This window comes from Microcaecilia unicolor, chromosome 6 (genome assembly GCF_901765095.1).
Source record: "Microcaecilia unicolor chromosome 6, aMicUni1.1, whole genome shotgun sequence".
Lineage (NCBI taxonomy): Eukaryota > Metazoa > Chordata > Amphibia > Gymnophiona > Siphonopidae > Microcaecilia > Microcaecilia unicolor.
Window position 1 is genome coordinate 105149076 of NC_044036.1, and position 26970 is coordinate 105176045.

Sequence of the window (26970 nt, forward strand, 5' to 3'; positions counted from 1 at the left end):
GGATCAGGTATATATCAGGGGGTCAGGGTTGTGGGTGTCATTAGGATTCTACCAAGGCCTGTGTTGGGGTGGGGAGGTTTCAGGCCTGATCAGGGGGATCAGGTGTATTGTGGGGGTCAGGGAGTTTATTGGGCGATCAGGTTATGTCGGAGGAGGGGATTGAGGGATGTACCGCTGTGCTTCTGGACTTTCGGTAGCCTAGCTGCACTTATTGCCTCCTCGGGGTGGCAGTAAGTTTAGCTGCACTATCGGCAGTATTGACCCCTGCACTAGCTGTCACAGCTAGCCACATCCCCGCCTCCTCCATATCACAACCAGATCCCACCTCTTCTATGTTAAGCAGCTAATGTGGAGATTTTACCACAGTGGCTGCCTTTGTAATGCAGGAGACAGTAATGTAGATCTGCACTACTATGTACCATGTGATAAACCCTGTGTTAGCTGCTTAATGCCACTTAGTAGAAGGGGCCCAAATTTTTCCTCCTGTCTCAACTTCAAAAGTAGGGCATTCCAAAGAGTTACATCTACATCAGGAAAAGACAATTGTAAGTTATGGTTAATTGAACATATTTCAAGGAAAGATTACAACAAATGAGAATTAGAATAACCTCCAGGAACAGCAAATTTCAAATGTAGACATCCTTCAAGTAACATTAAAATCCTAGGTTTAAAATACATTCCTCACTACCAATTTTAATACTTCATTAAAAAAACAAGTTTTTAATAGATGCTATCAATAGAAATCAAACAAAATAAAACATGGAAAAGAAAATAAGATGATACCTTTTTTATTGGACATAACTTAATACATTTCTTGATTAGCTTTCGAAGGTTGTCCTTCTTCCTCAGATCGGAAATTTCCGATCTGAGGAAGAAGGGCAACCTTCGAAAGCTAATCAAGAAATGTATTAAGTTATGTCCAATAAAAAAGGTATCATCTTATTTTCTTTTCCATGTTTTATTTTGTTTGATTTCTATTGTGATAACCTTAAGAGTGGACTAACACGGCTACCACGCTCCTCTACTTAATAGATGCTGAAACTGGATATAATTTGTCTGACTACATAAAGTTAAGGAAAGAGAGTTCCAATGCTCACGACCAATACCTTCTGTTGATCTCGTTTTCCAAGTTTTTAATCTAAACACTTGGGTGGAAGGTAATTGTATCATATATTGAGCTAAGACTGCATGATGGAACATTACCATATGACTCAGTCTCTCATATAGTCAGGCACAAGGCAATGTAGAATCTCATCAACACAAAAGTGGCAAGTGGAATCCACAATCAGTTGTAACAAAGAAAGAAAGTGGATCACAGGATTAAGTAAAACTAGTCTTATTGATAATGGCCATCAATATTTTTAAAGATGTTTTATGAGGGTGGGAGGGGGTTGGTGACCACTGGGGGAGTAAGGGGAGGTCATCCCCGATTCCCTCCGGTGGTCATCTGGTCAGTTGGGGCACCTTTTTGTGCCTTGGTCGTAAGAAAAACACGACCAGGTAAAGTCGTCCAAGTGTTCGTCAGGGATATCCTTGTTTCTTTCGATTATGGGTCGAGGACGTCCTAGTATTAGGCACGCCCAAGTCCCGCCTTCGCTACGCCTCCGATATGCCCCCTTGAACTTTGGCCGTCCCTGCGACGGAAAGCAGTTGGGGATGTCCAAAATCGGCTTTCGATTATACTGATTTGGACGACCCTGTGAGAAGGATGCCCATCTTCCGATTTATGTCGAAAGAAGGGCATCCTTCTCTTTCGAAAATGAGCCCAATAGTCTCCAGGAATATGTGAACCAAGAGGGAGTTTGCTACCATCAGACTTATGACTGATAAGAGTTTCTTTGCTAATCACAAGGCCTCTCATCATGACCATGAATTCTGCTGGACAGAAGTACACAGTTTGTGATTTGTCCATATATGTCACCTGACTGAGAGCAGGGCCAATGATGGTGGATGAGAGAGAAATCAGAAGTTGGGAGAAGTCAGAAGAGAAGAGAGGGGAAGAGGATAAGATTTGCCAGGTGTATGATCTCTCTCTGACTAATTAGAGAGACTGATTTTCCTAAACACCAGTGAACTGAATTCCTTGTGATAAAAGCTGACAAGGTCAGTTCTGCTGCAGCTCTGTAGCATGAACCTGAGTACAGAGCAAAGACTTTGGATTTTATTCCTGAGCAGGGGATATACTTGCAGATATCCTGCTAGAGTCTCAATAGAGGAATCCGATTCTTCACCACACCGGAAATCTGCAACCTATGGTCTGCAAAGGGTGAGAGAAGCAGGATTTACTACCTATAGTTCAGGGTATAGATAGTCTATGGTTTTTGTCTGTAAAGGACTGGTATGTTCCAGGATTGGTGGTCAGTAGTCTAATTCGCTACTAAGAGTAGGTAATCTCTTCTCAGGATATATTATAGGTGTAATTTCTCATAATCTTCTTAGGATATATTATGATGCTGAATATTTTGATGCTGCTTTTAACTCCTAACTTCTATTCACATGTTCAGTATCCATGTCTGTTTTATCATTCCCACCTTAGTAATTTTGTTATCCCTTATTTGTCCTGTTTGTTCTGATTAGATTGTAAACTCTGTTGAGCAGGGACTGTCTCTTCATGTTCAAGTGTACAGCGCTGTGTATGTAATAGTAGTAGCATAACTTTAGCTTTATGTCCTTCCAAACTCCTCCCTCCCCCATCACTTTTTAGTACCAGGGTACTATTTCTCTGCATTTTATTTTCAAACTACTCTCTCACCCAGGGACTTCTTACCACACCAACCCTCTGACAGGGACCTCCCTCCCTGCTCTGGAAAAATCTGTCTCTCTAGTAATACCTATTCCATGGAGTATTACATACATGTATTTTTTAAATAAAATTGCTGCTCCTGCTGTATGTGCCAAAAATATGAATGTATTTGCCAGTGTCCTTATATGTATTTTTATAAAAGACTCAGTGAAGCCTTTTGTAAAATACCAGGAAAGTATGAAATCCCCACCTGGATGTCTCATTTCTCATGTAGAGCCGCTATGCAAAATAGGCATGTAAGTACTACACCTAGCCTTTCAGTTGATGGATTTGTTTGTTAGTATGTTTCCTTTTCCTAAACTATACTGACATCTAGGCCTTAAGAAAGATTGTAATTTTTGTGTGAGTGCAATATTGATGTTGCGTTTGGTAGGAACACTGTGGGAACAGTTTCATGATCTTTTTGCTGAATGACTATGCTTACTTGCCTATCCACCCTGCCTAACCACTTTCCTCTTCTTCTTGTCTTATCTATTGATGGCATCCCTTTATTTTTCCAGTAATTGTAAGCCATCTATGGTTTGCCTCGATTGGTGGTATAGCAAGAGAGAAAATAAACCATAAATAATAAAACATGTCCTTTTTTCTTGTAGCAACAACAAGATCAAAATGGCCGCTGTCTTGTGCCTTAGTTTGCTGAGGTACACGGGAATGTATGGATTCTTTACAAGAAATAGTAAACTGCTCCCGAAAGCTTTACCAGTCTAGATAAAAATCTGTTATTTGCAAATGTGTTGATACCAAGCCTTGCTGAAATTAGATTTAAAATCAAATTAAAAGATTGTGAGGTTTTTCACTCAGAAGAGTCTCGCAGTTCTTGGTAGTGGACACTTATTTTTTTAGCTGAACTGCTATAAAAATGTTGATAGTGGATGGAAAAATGTGCAAAATCTTTGTTAGATAAGGCAAAAAAGAAGGCATTTCCTAGTTCTGTAAAAGATAAATATTGAATTACATCTTACTAACAGATATGCTTTTTTTTAAATTTGCTTTAGGATTTGGCTCAGTATGTAAATGAAGTGAAGAGAGATAATGAAACCCTCCGTGAAATTAATCAGTTTCAGTTATCTATAGAAAACATGGTATGGCTCTATTTTTTTTTTTTGTATTTTTTTAGAGACTTTGCACACAGTTTCTTTCCCAGTGACTTCACTGTGTCTAGTAACTTTCTGCCACCTATTTTGAATGTGGAAGGCTGGTTTAAGTTGGAGATGCTGAAACCTATGGCATGGTATTCCTGTGGATGGCCAGTAGAGGGCACTGTGTATACAGGAATACAGCTTTACCTACTGTCTTGAGCATAAGCACAGTCTTGTGAGGTTTATATTAACAAGGCACTTGGACTTCTTTGAAATGTTAAGATACTTGAATTTTATACCATTAGAGCTGAATACTTTTGCTGTTTTTTAAAATATAAACATATATCCATTGTCAGCACAAATATTTCCCTTCAAAATGCAAAAATCTGGATGCATTTACAGTTTGTGTAAAAGTAAAATCTGACATGATATGGGGATTCTCCAATTAACTATTGTGATTTTCATATTGTAGCAAAGTGTAAAATAAGTTGTGCCTTCAGCAGTGATGTACAATGACCATTTCCCCCCTAGGCCTGCCTTTTTCTTCAAGTCTTTCTGTGCAATTAAGCTGAACTGTATTCAGCAACTTCATCACCGTTTCACTTTGTATACCGCATTTTGGAAAGTCATCCATTTGCTGTCTGTTATAATTTGTGTTTTCTTTTAGAACCAGTCCCTTTTATTGTTTGGGAGACCAAAAGTGGATGGGGAAATAAAAATGACGACAATAGACAAACGCACAAAGCAGGACAGGTGAGAATATACTGACACCATGATTTGCATTTTTCACTACATAGGAATGACATTCAGTAAACAAGCTACCTTTTTATTGGACTAAGGGGGTGGTTTACAAAGCAGTGGTAAGCCCTACGCGAGCTTACTGCTCGCTAAAATGGAAGTACCGCTGGGCTACCGCGGCAGCCGGGCAGTAGTTCCCACCCCAGCGTGTGCCATTTCTGGGCACCAGTATGTGCCCGGCAATAATCGAGCAGTGCCGAGCGCTGCCCGGTGACTTCCAGGTTAGCACGGAAGCCCTTACCGCCACCTCAATGGGTGGCGGTAAGTGCTCCCCCCTGAAATGGGCACCCGGCATGTGCTTCGCTTGCTACACAACCATTTCTTTAAAAAAAGAATGACCTGCCTTTTACCCGCTGCGGTAAAAGGGGACCTCGGCAGGCATCAAAAACACTCGCTGACACCAGAGCAGGCCCCCTTTTGCTGCAGCTTCGTAAAAGGACCCCTAAATCTTTTATTTATTTATTTTTTGAGATTTATTAATCACCTTTATGAACAGATTTACCCAGTGCAGTATACAGCAGTTTAACATAAAACTTACAATTTTGGTAACAATAATAACAATAATAAAATGACCAAATATAAACATAAATACTGTAAATCAGCTAAACTTGGAAATATGACGTCAGTTCAATACAAACAATGTCATAATACACAGCATCGAAGAATATTCAAATAACATAGATATAGGAGCTCATTTTTAAAACAGAAAAACATCCAAAAAGCGACACAAAGCATTTTTTTACGATTGCTGTCTTGAAACCCATTTTTAAGATGGCTTTCTATGCAGTTCATATGCAGGGTGCCCAGATCACAAGGGGGGCATGATGGGCATTCCCAAAATGTGGATGGTTTTTCTGCCACAAAGGAACAAAGCAGGGCTAAAAGTTAGTTTTGGTCTAGTCCTGTTTCAATCACAAATAAGGGCCCATTTTACAAAGTGGCAGTACACACACCGCAGCTTTGTAAGGTGCCAAATTGGGACTACCACAGGAGCCCAGTGGTATTTCTCACCCCAAACGCATGCCAGTCCACGTGCCGACGCCACCGTAGGCCCCCTTTTAGCATAGCTTGGTAAAAGGGGTTCTAAGTCACCAAAAGTTGCTCTATATGACCAAATGACCACTGGAGGGATTAAGTCATGACCCCGCCCCTTACTCCCCTAGTGGACACTGACCTCCTCCCAACCCCCCCAAAGATTTGAAAGAAACGGTACATACCAGCCTTTATGACAGCATCAGATGTTGTAGCCAGTCCTGTTAGAACAGAAAGTAGGTCCCTGGAGTAGCCTAGTGGTTGGTGCAGTGCACTGCAGAGAAGAGAAACCAGGCCAATTTCCAACTCGAACTGATACACACATGGTGGAAATTGTGATCCCTTCAAAACTAACCAAAAACCTGCTATACCCACATGTAGGTGACACCTGCAGACATACGGGGGTATTGTAGTGGTGTAGAGTTTGGTGCAGTAGGTTTTTGGAGGGTTCACTATTCAATATAAGGGGGTAATGGTGAGATGTGTACCTGGGACCTTTTAGGTGAAGTTCACTGCAGTTCCCCCTTGGGCGCTCCACTGCTCTGCTGGGATGTCTGTGTGGCCAGTCTACTAAGAATGCTGACCCCCTATACATTGCAGTGGCCTGTTTTTATGCATTTTTCCCTTGGACATTTTTTTTTCCGAAAATGGTCCAATAAGATAGACACACTCAGCACATCTCGCAAGTGGCCATTTTGAAAACAAAAATTTGTACGTTTTTCTGGTTTGAAAATGGCCATGCTCGCTACTGGATTTTTGCATGTTTTCTGCAAAATATCCAAAATCGGATTTAGATGTCATATCGAAAATGCCCCTCATAATATGATGGCAGCATAATACAAATGAAACACCTATTAAGCAACACAATAGAACACTCTAATAGCATAGATATAATGCTAATGCTTTTCTATGTAGCTGAGGGTCCAAGTGTAGATATATAGATGGGGACAGGATGGGTAGTACAGAGACAATTGGGATAAATAGATGGGTGGCTAAACTCAAGGCAAAATTTTTGCACAGTTAAACAAGATATGAGGAACTGGTCTAAGTTACAGGGTTTGCAGCAAGCTAGTCCAGGTGCGGAGTGAGTGAATAGTCAGTCACCACATGTATGACTAGCTTCTGAAATTTATGTCAGCACAAAGGCAGTATATCAAATCTCATTCCCTTTCTCTTTTATAGGGGTTGTATAGTGGAATAGCACAGTCTAATGTCTAAGGGGCCCTTTAACTAAGCTGCATAGGTGCCTACACACGCCCAACACGTGTCAATTTTGAGTTACCACCCGGCTACCGTGTTGCTCTCGCGGTATTTCATTTTTGATGCATGTCTGCTACGTGCCCCATGGGGCGGTAATCGGGCGACTATCAGCATTTTTTACGCGTAGACCGTTACCGCCCGGTTACCGCATGAGACCTTACCGCTAGGTCAATGAGTGGTGTCCATTTTTGTCAAAAATTTAAAAAAGGCGTTTTTACAGGTGTGCTGAAAAATAATTCTGCGTGCGCCCAAAACACGCGTCTACACTACTGCAGGTCATTTTTCAGTGTGCCTTTGTAAAAGGGCCCCTTATTTCTTTATTTTGTATTTTTTAGACATGTTTATGTTTATTAAAGCATTTGCTCTACTGCCTTTCAAAGACAAATTAAAGCAGTTTACAATCAAATCATTAAATATAATCGACAAAATTTAAAAAATAGGGGCTCTTAAGGGGAGACATGATAGAGGTATATAAAATAATAAGTGGAGTGGAACAGGTGGATGTGAAGCGTCTGTTCACACTTTCCAAAAATAATAGGACTAGGGGGCATGCGATGAAACTACAGTGTAGTAAATTTAAAACAAATTGGAGAAAAGTTTTCTTCACCCAACGCATAATTAAACTCTGGAATTCGTTGCCGGAGAACGTGGTGAAGGCGGTTAGCTTGGCAGAGTTTAAAAAGGGTTTGGACGGTTTCCTAAGGACAAGTCCATAGACTGCTACTAAATGGACTTGGAAAAATCCACAATTTCGGGAATAACATGTATAGAATGTTTGTACGTTTGGGAAGCTGCCAGGTGCCCTTGACCTGGATTGGCCGCTGTCGGGGACAGGATGCTGGGCTTGATGGGCCTTTGGTCTTTTCCCAGTACGGCATTACTTATGTACTTATGTAAGGGCTTACGCACATCCAGCTTGCACCAAATTGGCATTACCGCCTGGCTACCACATGCCCCGGCTGTAAACAGCAGTGGGTGTTCGCTGCATGCCTTCTGCTAAGTCAATGGGTGGCAGTAAGGTCTCAGAAATGGACGTACGCTGGTTTTTAATTTGCCGCACATCCATTTTCTGACTCCTAAGAAAAAGGCCATTTTTCCAGGACACGGTAAAAACTGGCCCGGCATGCGCCCAAAAGAGGCACTTGCACTGCTGCAGGCCATGTTTTGCTGCAGCTTAGTAAAAGGGCCCCATAATAAACAAAACAAAGTACATATTACATAATAAATTATTTATTTATTTGAGAGAAGAAAGAAAAAAAATAAAAACAAAATAAATTAAAAAAACAAGGAGCTTTCTAACTTTGGTCCATCTCTTACATTAAAAATATGATTCGAATGCCAGGCCAAAATAATAGGTTTTCAACCCAACTTTGGATTTCTTAAAATGTAATACATTTGTGAGATACTGGAGTAAGCTATTCCAAAGTGCAGAGTTGGTTGATCTAGTTCATACCTCAAACATGATTATGTAATCTTCTTCAAAGAGGAGAAACGTGTGCCACAACAGACACTACCAGCTAAGGTGATTAGTGGATGCATTGATTTCCAGCGTGTACTTTTAGCTCTAGGTGACAGATGAGTACCTGTGGCTAAAGCCTTTGTTTTGCCTCTGTTAATGGACAGTAGGGAAAGGTTTACATATTATATACAGGTTTATTTTGTACCTGGGGGAAGTTTTGTTTGTTTGTTTTGTTACATTTGTACCCCGCGCTTTCCCACTCATGGCAGGCTCAATGCGGCTTACATATTATATACAGGTACTTATTTGTACCTGGGGCAATGGAGGGTTAAGTGACTTGCCCAGAGTCACAAGGAGCTGCCTGTGCTTGAAGTGGGATTGAACTCAGTTCCTCAGTTCCGTAGGACCAGAGTCCACTACCCTAACCACTAGGCCTTTTACAAAGGCGCATTGAAAAGTGGCTTGCAGTAGTGTAGGCGCGGGTTTTGGGTGCGCGCAGAATCATTTTTCAGCGCACCTGTAAAAAAGGCCTCTTTTTTTTCCCCTGAAAATGGACGTGTGACAAAAATCAAAATTGCCACGCATCCATTTTGGGTCTCTGACCTTACTGCCAGCCATAGAACTAGCGGTAAAGAATTTGGGCAGTAATAACATACGTGTGTTAGATGCCACTTGGCACGCGTCTGCTACGTGCGCCAGAAAATAAAAAATATTTTTCAGGCGCGCGTATTGGCCGTGCGCCAAAAATGAAATTACCGCAAGAGCCACGCGGTAGTCAGGCAGTAAGTCCATTTTGGCATGCGTCGAGCACGCGAAGGTGCCTACACAGCTTAGTAAAAGGGCCCTAAGTGACTGCAGTAGGAATTCAACCCAGTTCCCTTGGTTCTCAGGCCATCTCACAAACCATTAGGCTACTCCTCCACTCTCACACTGAATCATGCCTTCAGAGTATTTCTGTTATCAAATGGAAAGACATCACAAACTGCAGGTGCTGAATTTCTTAGGCGTCCTTTTCCTAATCTGCTTCAGGCACTAATGGGTGCCTAACACAGCAAAAAGACCTAACATGAGATGTGCTAAAGTATCATGTGTTTAGTTGTGGAATGTACGTGCACTAACCACAAAAGAAATATTTTTGTAGAATGTTTTTTTAGGTGGCATGACAGAGGCTGAGAGAGGGAATACCTGCGTAACCTGTTAGCACATGGATAACATGGGGTCATTTTCATTCATTAATTTAAGTATTTATATATTGCTTAGACCTAAGCAGTTTACAGGTTCATTTGCAGGTACTGGGTCTGTCCCTAGTGGGCTCACAATCTAAGTAGTACATTGTACTACTGTTGTACCTGGGGCAACAGAGGGTTAAGGGGTCCTTTTACTAAGGTGCTCTGAAAAATGGCTTGCGGTAGTGTAGGCACGATTTTTGGGCGCACACCGATCCACTTTTCAGCGCACCTTAAAAAAGGCCTTTTAAAAATTTTTGCCCAAAATGGATGTGCGACAAAATCAAAATTGGCGCACGTCCATTTTGGGTCTGCGACCTTACCACTAGCCATTGATGTAGTGGTAAAGACAACTTGGTAACCGGGCGGTAATGGTGTCAAGTGCCACTTGGCGCGCGACTGATACGCACGTTTGAAAATAATTATTCTAGGACTCGCATATCGGACATGCACCAAAAACGAAATTACTGGAAGAGCCATGCGGTAACTCCATTTTGGCGCGCATAGAGGCTTATGCGGCTTAGTAAAAGGGCCCCCACTTGCCCAGGGTCACATGGAGCTGCAGAGGGAATTTAACCTGGCTCCCCGGAATCTCAACCCACTGCTGACCATCAGGCAGCAGTGGGAATTGAACCCAGTTCAACTCTCTGCACTAACCATTAGGCCACTCCCCCACTCCACTACTAAACAGGTGGTAGTAAGTGCTCCCAAGGCAATTGTTTTTAAAAGGCTGCGTGCTAATGGCAACAATAGTGCAGAGCAATTAGTGACATGAATACAAAATCTGAGTTTTTTTTAATGGCCGCAGTAAAAATGGCCTTAGCGCTTCTTAAAAAAGGAGACTTTAATAAGGGCCCCATTCAAAGATTCTATGGGGCTCATTTTCAAAAGAGAAAAACATCCAAAATGTGGCATGGTAAGGGTGGGATCTGGGCATTCCTATCTCTTGGATGTTTTTCTGCCATAATGGAACAAAACAAAAACATCCAAAAATGAATAAGCCATAGAAAAGTGCCCTAAACGACCAGATGACCACTGGAGGGAATCAGGGGTGACCTCTCCCTACTCCCCCAGCGGTCACAAACTTGCTCCCACCTCCCAAAAATGTGATTAAAAACATTACTTACCAGCCTCTAAGCCAGACTCAGATGCTATACTCAGGCCCATTAGAGCAGCATGCAGGTCCCTGGAGTAGTCTAGTATTGGCTGCAGTGCACTTCAGACAGGTGGACCCAGGCCCATACCTCCCCCTACCTGTTACACTTGTGGTGGAAACTGTGAGCCCTTCAAAACTCACCAGAAACCCACTGTACCCACATATAGGTGCCCCCTTCACCCATAAGGGCTATTGTAGTGGTGTACATTTGGGGATAGTAGGTTTTGGGGGGCTCAGCTGATAAGATAAGGGAGCAACGGTGAGATGCGTACCTGGGAGCATTTATTTGAAGTCCACTGCAGTGCCCCCTAGGGTACCCCATTAATCTCCTGGGATATCTGTATGGCCAGTCTACTAAGAATGCTGGTTCCTGCTACATTCCAATGGCTTGATTTTGTGCGTTTTTCACTTGGACTTTTTTTTTCAAAAATGGACCAAAAAGATAAACACACAGAGCACAAAAACATCTAGCAAATAGCCATTTTCGAAAAAAGAGACGCTTTTCTGTACTGAAAATCGCTATATTCCCCACTTTAATTTTGGACGTTTTTAGCAAAACGTCCAAAGTTGGACTTAGACGTCTTATCGAAAACACCCCTCCACGCGTGGTGATCGCATTGCATTCAGGGGTTCTTTTACCAAGCTGCGGTGAGCACTAGCACATGCTTACTGCAGTTTAAAAGGGCTTACGTGGGACGTGATCAGGAGTCCTGCGGTAAGTTCCAGGTTAGCACATGCACACCACATTCTAAGAAATTATTTTCATTTGTACTGTGGAGGAAGCATGTCTGGGGGGGGGGGGGGGGGCGGAAAATGGGCATTTCTGTGGTAATCAGTTAGTGTAGTTTCATTGCCATGTGTTAATTGATTAATGCATTATTAATTTGTGAACCCTTACCACCTACAAAATAGGTGGTGGTAAGGGCTCATGCTAATCTTGTTTAATGGTCATGTGCTAATGTCAACATTAATGCATGGCCTTTAATATAAACATTTGAAAATTGCCCATTTTACTGCCACACTAAAAATGGCCTTAGAGCACAGGAAAAACTCACATAAGGGTGCGCTAGAGCCACTTTTTAGCACTGCTTTGTAAAAGGGCCTCCTCGGTATCTTGAATTGGTCTCCTAAAGAGAGCTGAAGGGCCCTTTTACTAAACGGTAGCAAGCACAAAGCGGGCTTACCGCTCGCCGATTGGGAATTACTGCTGGGCTACCACAGGAGCCCAGTGGCAGTTCCTATCTCCAGCGTGCGCTGGGTTAGCGCAGGAGCCCTTACCGCCACCTCAGTGGGTGGCAGTAAGTGCTTCCCCCCCCTGAAAGGCCGCGTGGTAAGTGGTTCTTTTACCGCATGGCCATTTCTTGTCCAGAAAAAAATCCAGCCTTTTACCTACTGCGGTAAAAGGGGGCGTCAGCGTATGTCAAAAACACACGCTGATGCTAGTGCAGGCCCCCTTTTTTACTGCAGCTTATTAAAAGAGGCCCTCAGTGAGAAGGTGGGAAGAAATCTAGAAGAGTTTTGTAGGGAAGTGTTCTACTTTTTAAAGAGCTGTAGATGTTTCATCTTTATAACTTTAATTCAGTTATTTTATTTCTGCAGGCATATCTTTTTGTTTGACCAGGCTGTAATAGTATGCAAACGACGAGGCGATAATTATGAAATGAAGGAAATTATTGATCTTAAGAATTATAAGATTACCAACAATCCCTCCACTGACAAAGAAAATAAAAAGGCAGGTAATTCTAATTCTAGTAAACCCAAATGTATGGTGGGATGCAAATGCATTTTGATCTCTTGTAAATAAGGTATCCAGCATTCTGAATAACAATATTCCTAGGACCTATTGGGTGTAATTTTCTAAAGTTTTTTTTTTTTTTTGCATATAAGAGCTTCTTATAAAATTACCGTTTTGGTTACACACATAAAAGTATGTTCGGTGACTAGAAGGTGTGCACTTTTATGCTACCCGCATAGAAATATGTTCAGATGAGTAGTTTAGGCAAAGTTCACACGGAGTCATGAAGTGTGCGCTTAGATTATAAAATACACACCCATGTGAATATTTAGCTGCTCACAATTAACCTGCAGTTACATGGTAGAGAGTTGCATGGGGTCACCTGTCCCCGTTGGAATCTAACCCGCCCGTCCTCACAAGTAATCTCCTCCATCCCCACCTGTCCCTGCAAGTAATCTCCTCCATCTCCATCCATCCTCTGTGCAAAAATAACCCGACTTGTGGCAAAATATCTCAATTTAACAGTAGCCCATGCTGATAACTTCCCCTCTCAGTGCTTATGGGGATTTTAATGCTATCAACCATATCCATTATTTTTTTAGTGCTATTATAATTACCAAGGCACAAGGAAAGGATAGGTAGGCTGGCCTGGCGCTGTCGCGGGAACCCCACAGGACCTGCGTCCATCCCCACAGGATCCCCGCAGGACCTGTGTCCATCGCCGTGGAGCTGTGGATCCCTTTGGGAGTCTTGCCGGAACTGTGGGATTCTCGCAAATCCCGTTCCCATTCAGCTGTCGATTACACAGCTGCATTGTAGCCACAATTGTGCATCTTTAATGAGGCTATTTTATAACGACATGTTTTAGATTGGCAACTACTTATCCTCCAAACCTAGGCCAACCGTTGTAAAGTTATCTTCCACATTATTCGTTTACTTTAGTTAGCATTGTATAACGCGAATGGTCAATGCTGTAGACAGTGTGATTATGGTGTGTGGATTTGTAATTGACTTTTTTAACTCTTTGTTATCGTGTTGTGACTTCTCAGTTCTCCGTATTAGTTGTGATCATATATTGCTGTATATGAAACTGGACGTCATTCATTTCCACAGTGGTCTTACGGCTTCTACCTCACTCACATCGAAGGACAAAATGGGTTCGAATTCTACTTCAAAACAAAAGATTGGAAGAAGAAGTGGATTGAACAGTTCGAGATGGCCTTGTAAGTGTTTTCTTGCTTAATAAAACTACTTCTTTTGCTGCTCTGTGGCTTACAAATAATTTGTGCTTTTTAAAAATACTTCTTGGCTTCTACGTTTGTAAAATCTTTTCATGTTAATGTGATGGCATAGTTCTAGAGGAAAGATAGAGTGTGCTGTGAGCTGTCTTTCCGCTGCTTTTCATAATCGGGAGCTGGCATTGTTTTAGTGGTTCAGCTTTAAACATCCAGGGAAAATATTAATTGTTAAGCTATAAATATTTAACATAATGGTTCCTGGTTTTCCATCTTTGTCTTGGTAAATTGAAATGCATTTCTAAAAGAGACAATATGGGGAAGCTGGCTTTTATCCTAGTAGTTTTTTGACTGATTTATTGTTGAGACTTTAGGTTGCTTGGTTTAATTTATGCCTCTGCTTTTGTGTAAACAAGGTGGATATTTATAAACTGTGTAATGAAGTTGCAGTTATCAAAATGCCCTGAAAATGCAAAATATGATGCTGGTTTATGGTATATTTATTTGTGCCTCATAAACATTATCATAGAGAAATAGTGGAGGGCTGGAAGGGAATATACAGTATAAGAGATAGGTAAAGATCTTTGCGAGTCTGATGCACATGTACTTGGATATAGGTATGAATGAGTATCTTGTTATTCCTTCAAAGTGAAAATATGATATTCTTCAGGCATCTTTGGACTGTTCAGTTCCTTTCATGGGAATTTTGATGTGCATTTATCTGAAGCTATAGATGTTTAGTAAATGGTGCAGTGTGTCCCAATCCATATATTGCAAAAAAATACAGCATAAAAGAATTAGAATTCATTTTATATTGTTATTATCAATTAAATTATTTCTAAAAACAATATTTTAAAGATGAAGGGATTTAAAAAACAGGAACTGAATTTACTGAAAGAAACAAGTGGGGAAAGCATACAGAGCATGGCTCATAGATCTCTTTCCCACCTCTCTGCACGTAAATGTGTTTTTTTTTTTTTTTTTTTTTTGGGGGGGGTATATATCTGTGTGTGTTTGTACATATGTGTTGGTATATACAGTATGTGCGGACTTTTGTGTATCTGTGATCAGGAGAGTTGATGAGAGGGGAAGGCAGTTTGAAAGGTGCAATTCCTTAATCACAATGTTACTGTATAATTTCTGCTGCTGCTGCTGGAACTGCTTCTCCCATAGAAATCTATTGTGACATTTTTTGAAAGGGCTTCATTTATCTTTTACTTCCTACCAACATAGAAACTCCCTGCAGATCACCTCCTCCCTAGAGCTGTCTTCCAGTCTTTCCACTGGCTGGATCCTACCTACAGTCTCTGCTGCCTGTTACAATGGATGTGGGCAGGGCAGGCTGTTGGAAGGGGAGTGGGGGAGAAGCTAGAGAGCTGCAAATAAAGACCTTCAGGACATTAATGTAAAATTAAGCTGACAAAAGAGAGAGACTGTTTGCAATCCTAACCTCCTGTGTCCTGAGCACATCTCACAGGGTCTCCTAAATATGTGGATACAAAGTATGTGCAAAGTTTGTCAAGGGCTTAATCAGATCCTGCCCATTCAACAGAAGTTACTTGATTGCAATTAATAAAAAAACCCCTGTATAATTCTTGAAGTAGTTTTCAGACTATAGAATTAGCAACAAAGTATGTGAAATAAAAGGGCTAGTGAAATATTAACATTATCTGTATGGGCATCTGCGTGGATTTGTGCATATTTATTTATTTATTATTACATTTGTACCCCGCGCTTTCCCACTCAAAGCAGGTTCAATGCGGCTTACATAGTAATAGGGATTGCAAAGTATTGATAGAGAAAATATAAGTAAGTATAGCAGAATAATAAAAAGGATAGATAGGTAGAGATGGGCAGGGGTGAAGGGAGTAGGAGAGGTATGAGCAAGGGTAGGTGAGCATTGGAGGAGGGGTAGAGGAGGCGGGAGGGGGATGGGACACGGGATAAGCAAATGGAGATTTGGTGGGAGATGTAGTCTAGGTCATTGTCGTTGTTTCCTGGATATGTGTTGGGTAGATGGATACATAGGATTAGTCTGGGTCATTTGGGTAGGCTTGTTTGAACAGATGGGGTTTTAGTGATTTCCGGAAGGGTAGATAGTTACTGATTGATCGGATAGGTCTGGGGAGTGCATTCCAGAGTTGGCTGTATATGTGTTGTATGTGTACTGGGCATGCGTTACATTTGTAGGGGAGGTAGGAAGCACTTGTGGAGTGGCAAATTTGAAAGGAAGGGGTAGTTAGAACAATGTAGAGGTAGTTGTGGGGGACTAGTTTAGGGGATGGAGTCATTTATAGAACAGTAGGACAGTTGCTAGGGGTCTTTTGGGGGTTTAGAGCAATTTGTGGGGTGTTTGTTTTATTTATTTAGATTTAACTTACACTTTTTTTCAGTAGTAGCTCAAGGTGAGTTACATTCCCTTACCCCAAAGAGATTACAATCTAAGTGGAGTGGAGGAGTATGGCATAATAGTTATCACAATGGGTTGAGAACCAGGGGAACTAGGTTTGATTCCCATTGCAGCTCCTTGTGACCCTGGGAAAGTCAGTTAATCCTCCACTACTTCAGGTACAAAACTTAGATTGTGAGTCTAATAGGGTGCAACTCAATTGGTTAACAAACAATTAAGTCAATCGTTGGATGCTAACAATTCATTATTGGCATCAATTGAGATTTGCATGCAACTCGCTGTGTGCTTTTCTATAACACAGGTCACACAAATCCCATAGCGTGCAACCTAAAAGAGGGTAGAATTCAGCAGAAGCGCCCAACGTGTGTGCCAGGATTTATACCAGATTTCAGCTGGTATAAGTCGTCGTGACCAAAATGGGACATGGGAATTGGCACTCTGCATGATTCTATAACGAGCTGTCATCCCGGAGCACCCTTTACAGAATATTGCTGAGTGCTGGTTTGCTCCAGTGCCTAATTTTGTCAGCTCCATTTACTGAATCTAACCCTAAGCGTGTACTCAATGTATTTTTAAAATACATGCATACATATCAACTCCGCCCCTGCTGTGTCCAAGCCACACCCCCAGAATGTCCTCATGAGGGTACCTATAAATGCACATACCATCAGACATACACATGCTGCTGCTCAATTTTATGCAAGGCATTTTCCTTGGGTAAAACTGGCTTAACATTCAGAAAACCTTTACAAAATGTACCCCCTCACCCATGTCCTATCATTCGAGTCCTCCTCACTGTCACTCAGGGCTCCTTTTACAAAGGGTGGTAAACCCAACGCGGGCTTACCGCTCGCTAAAAAGGAAGTACCGCCGGGCTACTGAAGCAGCCTGGCGGTAGCTCCTTCTCCAGCGTGCGTCATGTCCAGCGCTACAAAAATATTTTTATTTTTGTAGCGCCAGTGTGTACACAATGGTAATTGGGCAGTGCCATGTGCTGCCCAGTTACTGTGGAAGCCCTTACCAGGGGTAAGTGCTCCCTCCCCCGAAATGGCCACGCGGCAAGTGCTTCACTTGCCACATGGCCATGTCCTAAAAAAAAAGAAAGACCTTTCTTTTACCCACTGTGGGAAAAGGGGGCCTTGGCGCACATCAAAAACATGTGCCGAAGCCAGCGCAGGCCCCCTTTTGCCGCAGCTTCGTAAAAGGGGCCCTCAGTCACCTATAATGAGAAATGGCGTTGCTGCCGCTCTTCCAGTGATTTAGAAGTGTCCTGAAGTTGCAGCAGACTTTCACTCTGCAGATATTAACCACTACGGAATAAAGGTACATGTTTGCCATGTTTGTTCTTTCAGTATAAGTAATAAAAGTAAGAAGGTGAAAGCTCTTACTAGGTTAACACATTTGTGATTTAGCTTTCAGTTGTAACACTGTGGAAAATGAGGTAAGCGTAGGAACATACATACAAATTCATTTATTTGTTGGAGTCGAACAGCAGTACTTGTCAAGAGTTTTATGAAGATTTACTGACTATGTAGTAGTCGAAGGGGGAATGAAGGGTACTCAAAACTTCTCATATCTGTAGGCAAACATTGCCCTGTAAAATTCTGGCACATGGACATAAGATTCATTTTCTTTAGACTGTAATCAGAATTTTCTCTTACTTTTCACTACTGCTTTGATTTCTTCCCTTTTAAAATATACTCTTGTTATCCCTGCTTTTGGGGGTGGTTATGGGGGTGGGGTTGGAAGAATGAAACTGCTCAACTCCCTCATAAAACCCTATATTGTAAATTTACTGAATAGCTATGGAACGGATTGTTCTAATAAATCAATTGTAAATCGTAAGCTCAATTTAAGTAGGTATTTATTCATCTGGGTATATTAGAACTTATTCATTAAGGCAGCTTTATCAACATATTTTTCTCCTGGGATTATTTTTTTATTCATATGGTAGAATGAGATTGCTTAGTGCTACAGAGAAATTGATGCTTCTGACCTATAAAAACTAATCTTCCAAGATGAAACCTACTGCATGCTCCCGGAGCCTTACGGCATATCTAACCCCTTCTTAAAATGGCAATCAGCTTGCTGCTGGAGGAAGGGGACTACCTTACTTTTATTTAAGGAAATAAGCTTTGAGTAAGACAACAATTTGATGTCTGCTGCTAAAACATTTTCTACAGAGGGATCCATTTCCACAGTGGTACGAAATGTATTAGTCCTTGCTGTTATAATCAGGATTTATAATAATTTTCTGCAGTTTGAAATTTGCTTAAGGCTCAGAATTCATATTTAAAGTCTCAAATAATGGCATGTCTCACAGCAATTATGAAAAGTCTCTGCAATTTTTAATTGTATTAAAGAAAGCAGGAAAATGAAGCTGCTGCTGAGTTATTCCCCCTGCGGATTCTCTTGGGGTTAGTAAGTTTCCCAGTCACTCTTTTATAATATCTTTGCCCAGTTTTACAACAGTTTCTTAAGGGGCCCTTTTACAAAGCACCACTATAAAATGGCCGTAGCATACCCTTACGCAGGTCTTTCCCACGCACTCAGGCCCTTTTTAGTGCAGCAGCAAAATGGCTGATTTTTGAATGTTTGTATTAATGGCCACACATTAATGTGGCCATTAAGAAAGAATAGCATGTGAACCCTTACCATCACTTATTGTGTAGGTGGTACAGGCTCACATGCTAATCAGTTACACACAGCAATGTAGCTGCGCTGTGAGATGCCCCCTCTCTGTCCCCAGACACACCTCCTCTGCGATAAAAATAAAAATAATTTTTTTAGCACATGAAGTACATGCTCTAACCCGGAATTTACTACAGGACGCCTGGGTTCGCCCAGTGCTAAGCCCTTTTAAGCTGCAGCAAGATTTTCATAACATAACATTTTCACTTTGTAAAGAGCCAACAACACAAATGTGATGTCTGTTTTGTTGGCTTTTTACTAGGTGAAAAAAAATCTCTGCATAAATACAACACTTGCTAGGGTGCTAGGGAGTCCCTATAATCAGCACCTCTAAATGACACACTGATTATGATTTAGAACAAATTATTACTCTAACCGATGAAAGGTTATTCCATTCTGATGGTTTCTCTATGTATATCCTTATGCTGTACGAACCGGCATGTTTGAAAATATAAGAGATCAAATAAAATGCCACCAACAATAAACAATGACAATGTGGATGCAGCAACAGATAGGGTTGTTTGCTTTGTTTGGGTGTACTAAGATGGCGGCTGCATGGGGGGGGGGGGGTCATGTCAGCTTCAGCTTTTTGACATCATGCTGCCTCGTGTTCTCAATCTAACTGCCTTTCTTCTCTCAGCACTTCCCCCCTCTCTATTGTAGACCAAAGGCAGGAAACCTATCTGACCATACTGCTGCTCTCTTCTACTCCCTGCTATTAGGTCATTGGTCATCTTAGCCAGCCTTTAAGCTGCAGGGGAGGCTCTGAGGAGATTTAATGACAGGAGATGACATGACATCAAAAGGGTGAGGTCACCCCCCCCCCCCATTGGACAGAACAAAACAAACTATCAGCTATCACTTTCTGTATCCATGTTGTCGTTGTTAGTTATTTTATCTCAGTTATAGTTAGAAATATGCTGGCTTGTGCAGTATACTGATGTACACAGAGGAAGTCTCAAGAATGGAATAACCTTTCATCAGTTAGAGTAGGAATTAGTTCTAAATCACAATAAGTGTGCCATTTCAAGGGGCTGGTTATAGGGACACCCTAGTACGTGTTGTATTGGTGCTGAAATGTTTTCAACTAGTAAAGGGCTACCAAACAGACATCAAGTTCAAGAATCAGGTGCTCAACATTCACAGTTGTTATTTTGAACTACAGAGGTTATTTTAAACCTTAATTAGGTTGAAACCTGAGAGCATTAAAAAACTTTTTCCTGTGCCTAGATCAAAAGAGAAAAATGGTATGTGAGAACATGCTCCTTTTGTTTTGTGGAATGCAGTGGCATATTATAAAAATGCACTTGATATTTTTTATTACTACTATTTAAAAGAGAGATATTGAATAATGAGAGAAGCACTACCTTTATACAGAAGTCCAGAGTCACAAGTTTGCTAGTGTTTTCAATAGCGATTGCTATTATTTTGTTCTGATCAATATGGCAGCAAGCTCCGCCCACTGCCTTCAGCCCAAATAATGTGCCAGATAGGATCATGCAAGGTAAAAAGTAGTGCAGCTAACACAACTCTTCCAAAGATCAAGAAGATGATCTCAAGCAAAAAAACCTCTTTAGTCAAGGATTTGAACTCAACTCGACACGGCATCATGTTTCAGCTTTGTGCCTGCCTCAGGAGTCTTTACAGATGGTATCTGAATGAGTCCCAAAGCATATAAAAGCAGTCTGGGCAGATGGTATCAAAATAAGTCTTGTCACAATGCAAAAGACAGCATATAATAGCAGTCTTGAAAAAGATGCCAAATGTGTCTGCAAAGTGCAGCAGAGATAAGCATTGCGATCGTGCGAGAATAAACTTTTTTGTCTTCTTAGTCTTTGGAAGAGTTGTGTTGGCCACACTACTTTTTTCCCTTGTTGACTGTAGTGTTTCACTTCCCTCCACCTTTGTGTTTTTTTTCCAGATAGGATTATGCCATCTTATGAAAAGGAATGTTTTCAAATTTTTCCTAAAGCATAAATAATGTCTTCAAGATTTTAATGAAAGAGGTAGTGTATTCCAGATTTCTGCCATCCGATGTTGTATAGATAAAGATGGACATTTCACCAATTTTAGTTTAGTTGTTGCTGGAAATTGGAATTGGTTGGAAATTGGAATTGGTTTTGAGTACTGTATCTTATATTAGGCTCATGTAGCAACGTTGTTAAGTTCTTGATGTATAAGAGAATTTCCCCGGCTAGAATTTTAAAAACCATAGTACATAGTTTAAATTCAGCCCACACTATAATGGGTAACCAATGTAGCTTAGTGTAGAAACTTAACTGAATCATACTTATGTAGTCCAAAAATCAACCTAATTGCTGTATTCTGGATGATTTGTAACCGATTGATCAAGGCTTTAGAACAAACTGCCTAAGTAAGGTTACAATATTCAAGCCTTGACAAAAGGAGCAATTGAACAAAAACTCAGGGTTTCTCTTACAAAGCCGTGCTAGCGATACCAGCACAGCAAATGCGACCAAGCCCATAGAAATTGAAAGGGTTTCATCGCATTTGCCACAGGGAAATCTTACGTGGCTTTGTAAAAGGAGCCCTAAATGTTTCAGCTGAAAAATATTTTTTATAACCCTCAGTAAACCGATAGTAAAGAAATGTTTCCATATTCTTAGAAAGCTGAGGGATACACATGTAAAAACAATACATGCTGTAAAATTTAAGGCTACTGTTGACAGCACCTTAATGATTTCTGTGGAATTTGTTCTAGTATTTTTTAAATCATATTAGCACCAACATGTCTTTATAAAATAAGTTAAAATAGGTGCCTTTCTACCCTAATAACTTGGGCACCCTGTTAAAAACAGTTATCATTTCCATGGAGACAATAAAGATCCTCAAGTACCAAGCCATAAATTGCAGATAGAAACATTCCTTCAAAATAGTACATATGAATGCAAGTAATTCTCGCTTCAAGTAATTTCCTCTTCATTTGCTGGAGGAAAAGGCTTCAGATTCTCTGCATTGCGCCCTAGCATGTATCGTTCAGATTGCAGGCTGCTACCTCTCCTCTGCAGATGATTATCTGCTCTGATTGAGATAAGGTGCAGAATCGTCATCAGTCTAAAAAACCTCCGCTGTTCTCAATTATGTTTTTTTGTACATAGGTTTTGTCTTTTTTATTTTATAAAGTTATAATAGCTGTACACTTATCTGGGCTGTAGAATGTTCAGTCGGGAACGCTCAACAGAGAGCCTCTGTTTCTCAAACCGCTTCCTCAGGAGTCGTGCCCTTGACTACTACTCTTGCCCTTGTGCGGGTCCTGCCTTTTTCTTCTGTGTACAGCTATTATCTATATAAATAAAAATGTAAATGTTCGTTTGTTCAAAATCTTAAATCTCCGAAAGTTCTTCACTGATTGCTTTCAAATTTGGACACAACGTTGCATTCGAATACGCGCATGCTTTTATATACCTACTATTATATAGATGTCACAGCTGTCGTAGCGCGGACCGGAAGCAGTGCGATGAGTAATTGCAAATCAAACTGAGGAAGAACGGCCATCACCGAACGAGCGAAACAGACAAAGAATGGCTCAAATACATGCCGAGGAAGCAGCAGAGCGACGTGCAGCCAGACTTGACGATGCACGGTTGCGAGCAGGGTGCGGACCGGAAGCAGTGCGACGAGTAATTGCAAATCAAACTGAGGAAGAACGGCCATCACCGAACGAGCGAAACAGTCAAAGAATGGCTCAAATACGTGCCAAGGAAGCAGCAGAGCGACGTGCAGCCAGACTTGATGATACAAGGTTGCGAGCATGATGATCGCGTTCTGCAGCTTCAGATCTGCTTCATTCTCAACAGAATCAATGCGACAGGCGTTCCTAGGGGGGGGGGTGGTGGGGGCGGTCCGCCCCGGGTGCACGCCGCCGGGGGGGTGCCGCGCGCGCCTGCCCTCCGTTGTTCGATGCTTCTTCTCTGCCCTGGAACAGGTTACTTCCTGTTCCAGGGCAGAGAAGAAGCATCGAACAACAGAGGAAAGGCGCGCGCGGCACCCCCCCCCCCCCCGGCGGCGTGCACCCGGCGGGGGGGAGGGGGTTCCTTCGCAGGGGTGTCCTTTCGCCGGGGGGGGGGGTCCGTGTGGCATCGGGGGGGGGGGGGGGTGCTGCACCCGGGGGGGGGCGGGGCGCATCGGCGATCCGCCCCGGGTGCCAGCCCCCCTAGGAACGCCACTGCTTAAATCTCCAAAAGTTCTTCACCGATTGCTTTGAAATTATGCGCATGTTTTTTTATACCTACTATTATATAGATGTCACAGCTGTCGTACTCGCAGAGCGGAAGCAGTGTGACGAGTAATTGCAAATCAAACTGAGGAAGAACAGCCATCAGCGAATGAGCGAAACACACAAAGAATGGCTCAAATACGTGCTGAGGAAGCAGCAGAGCGACGTGCAGCCAGACTTGACGATGCACGGTTGCGAGCACGGCGATCGCGTTCTGCAGCTTCACATCTGCTTCGTTCTCAACAGAATCAACGCGACAGGCTGAGAGTGGCTTAAATCTCCGAAAGTTCTTCACCGATCGCTTTGAAATTTTGACACAATGTTGCATTCGAATACGCGCGTTTTTTTATATATCTGCAATTGCAAATCAAACTGAGGAAGAACGGGCATCAGCGAACGAGCGAAACAGACAAAGAATGGCTCAAATACATGCCGAGGAAACATCACAGCGAAAAACATCGCTCGAGGCTCTTGATCGATCATTGCAAGATTTGCGTGGAAACATCAGACCATTTGGGAACACATTAATATTGCTTGCAGGAGATTTTAGGCAAGCATTACCTGTAGTTCCTCGATCGACACCAACGGACAAAATAAATGCTTGCCTAAAATACTGTACTTTGTGGCAACACGTAAAGACGTTAAACTTAACTACAAATATGCATGTCCAGCTGCAAAATGATCAATCAGCTCAGATATTCTCACATCAATTGCTGAAAATTGGGAACGGAAAGGTGCCGGTTGATCTGACCTCAGGACGAATTTCATTGCCTCATAACTTCTGCAATTTAGTGACCTCAAAAGAACAATTGGTTGAAAAAGTATTTCCCAATATTCAAACCAATTATAAGGATCACGATTCGCTGAGTGAACGAGCTATTCTTGCAGCCAAGAAGAAAGACGTCTACAAACTGAACAATATTATTCAGTCTAACATTCCAAGCGAGCCACTCACATACAAGTCCGTCAACACTGTTCTGGAAGCAGATGAAGCGCTTAATTATCCAACAGACTTTTTCAAGTCACTCGATCTGCCAGGGATGCCACCGCACGTACTGCAATTGAAAATCAGCGTGCCAATTATCATGTTGTGAAATATCAACCAGCCAAAGCTTTGCAACCGCACACGGCTTGCAGTAAAAAAATTAATGAGCAATGTCGTACAAGCAACAATCTTGACAGGACCTTTCAAAGGTGAACATGTCCTCATTCCTCGCATTCCTATGATTCCAACAGATATGCCATTTCAATTTAACAGATTGCAATTCCCAATTCGATTGGTGTTTGCAATCACCATCAACAAAGCTCAGGGCCAATCTTTAGAATTCACCCGTTTACATCTACACATGGACTGCTTCTCACATGGACAATTATATGTTGCATGTTCTACAGTCGGCAAACCAGACAATCTCTATCTCTGCACACACAATGGAACAACAAAAAATATTGTATACCCACAAGCATTGTGAAATTAAACATATTAGAAGCGTGCACTTCCTCTTTTCTTTCTTTTCCATTTAACCGGACTGAGCCATAGCAACTCGTGGCCGGGTAGAGCTAGTATCTCTCTATATAAAAAGCAACACCAACGTTCTATGAAGCCTCCAGCCGGAAGTGTGAAGGGGGCGAGATATCCGGTTTCCCTATGAATGTCTGCCCCGCCCTCTCTGTAACACAGTCAGTGAAGGAAAACAGCAGAGCACGAAATCAAATCGCTGGCTCTGTAACAGTGAAGGACTCAGAGGGGGGAGGGGAGAGAGGCCAGAGGGCAGGGACACACACACACACTCCCACATGCACACAGAAGAAAACATTGCTAGCCCCTGTTTCATTTGCATCAGAAACGGGGCTTTTTTACTAGTCTTATATAATTGTGAGGAGAATTAGTCACGTGAATGGTAACAATGCCAAAAAAATTAATAAGCCCTTGAACATAAAATGTAATAATAATTGGAGACCAGAAGGTCAAGTAAACAAATTAATGAATGGTTTATTGTAATGAGTTAAAATTATAAAACCAAGCAGATTACAATGTATGTTTGTGCAGAAATGCAGGTATTTGCAGTCACTGGACTTCAGGAAGAATTTGTAACAAAGTAAGGTTCTGATAATTGAAGGGCTTATTTCCAAAACCCACTAAGTCTACTTTTGGCAAAAAATGAGCTATAGTTTTGTATGGACAAAGGATATTGTTATCTACCAATGTAATAAATTGTTGAGATGAAAAGTGTGTTTGTCATTCTTGCAGCCAAACTAAAATAAGATTTGTTTTCAAAATCAGCTAAGTCCAGGGGGATATTATTTCCAAAACTAGTTAAGTCTTGTACATTCCATAGCCGTAACATACCAGGTAGCATGGCATGCAGCAGCCAATAAGTAGTGAAGGAAATCTTAGGCCTATGTTTTCTGCTATGAACTGTACAGTCAGTCAGTCAGTGAAGGAATGTGAAGGAGTGTGGTAGCAAGTATTCAGTGTTTCACACTAAAGATCATGGCAGACATACAAGTGGGGGGGGGGGGGGGGGGGAGGGAGGTGTCTGCTCTGAAATGTAATGAGATGATCATGTAGAAGTTATGGGCCAGATTCTGTATAAGGCGCCTAAAAACTCTGTGTGGTAAAGATTTCCATCTCAGCGTATTCTATAAGTGGCGCCTAGATTTAGGCATGGTATATAGAATACACTTACGAAATCCTAGTGCCTAAAACAACGGACGTCCATTTAGGCCTAAATCCTTGTGCATAGATTTACGCACGCCGGGCCATTTTCTATAACTGCATGTGTAAATTTTGGAATGCAAAAATAGTAATCCACAGAAAAAAGTAATAAGCCCAGGGTCAAGTCTATATCATTTTCAGACCCCTTTGGAGCTGTGCTTAAGTTAAATGTTTTTTTGATGTTATATTATACACTTTTTTGAACACTTTTTACTATTGGCACTTCATTGGGGGTGGTGGAAGATTTTTTGCCTATGATGAAGTTAGGATCGTTTAGATCCACTCCGCTGTATATGACCATTGTAGGTTAGAGCGACTTTGAGGTTTTTTCCTTCCTTTTTTAAGAATGTACTTTTGTATGGGCTTTTTACTTTTTTCTGTGGATTACTATTTTTGTGTTGCTTAAGCGTTTGATTTTCTACAAACCCTCTACTTGCTGTAGTAAATTTTGGAATGACCATGAAACACTCATTTCCCCACCCATAGCCGTGCCCCTTTTGAACTGTGCGTATTAGAATTTAGACGCAGTTCATTACAGAATATGCTTGGGCACATAAATTCTAATTATTGCCAACTAGTGCTCATATGTTATGTTACTAATCAGTATTACATGTATGCATTCACAAACCATATATGTATTATCCTGGGTTGTACTTACGGAAATCACAATATTGTAATGCTATATAATGTGCAGCACAAAGCTTTGTAATTCAGACAGATAATCTGATTGCTGAATTCCCTGTCTCTCAGCGCTGATACAATAAACACTTTCTTATAATGCTGTGGGAACTGGTTATTTAATTCTCTACCGATCTTGGTGGATGGGAATCTGGAGGCTTTGAATTGGACTGTTTTGGATAGCCCAGGGATACCAGTTAACGCTTGGCGCTAGGTAAGAAAATTTCTTCTTACTATGGTTCTGTGTATGCCAGGGTTTCTCTGTGGTCCCTTCAATGCCTCTTGATTTCTCACTTTTCTTTCCTCCTGCTAGTACAAAGCCAACATAGCATTATAGAAACTTTGAAGGTGATTTATTTAACTGAATAATTTGGCCAAATATTTCAGCTTGCACTTTTGTTACTTCTAGTACATAAGTACATAAGTATTGCCATATTGGGAAAGACCAAAGGTCC

General features: G+C 41.5%; 1 protein-coding gene across 1 annotated transcript in view; it reads left to right on the top strand.

The window, feature by feature from the left end:
* The window catches only part of VAV3 (vav guanine nucleotide exchange factor 3), a 594162-nt gene that overhangs the window by 264459 nt on the left and 302733 nt on the right, over positions 1-26970 (top strand). Inside the window, 4 exon segments of the mRNA XM_030206250.1 lie at positions 3799-3885; positions 4550-4635; positions 12413-12545; positions 13662-13771. Coding sequence (XP_030062110.1) covers positions 3799-3885; positions 4550-4635; positions 12413-12545; positions 13662-13771 — 416 coding nt within the window.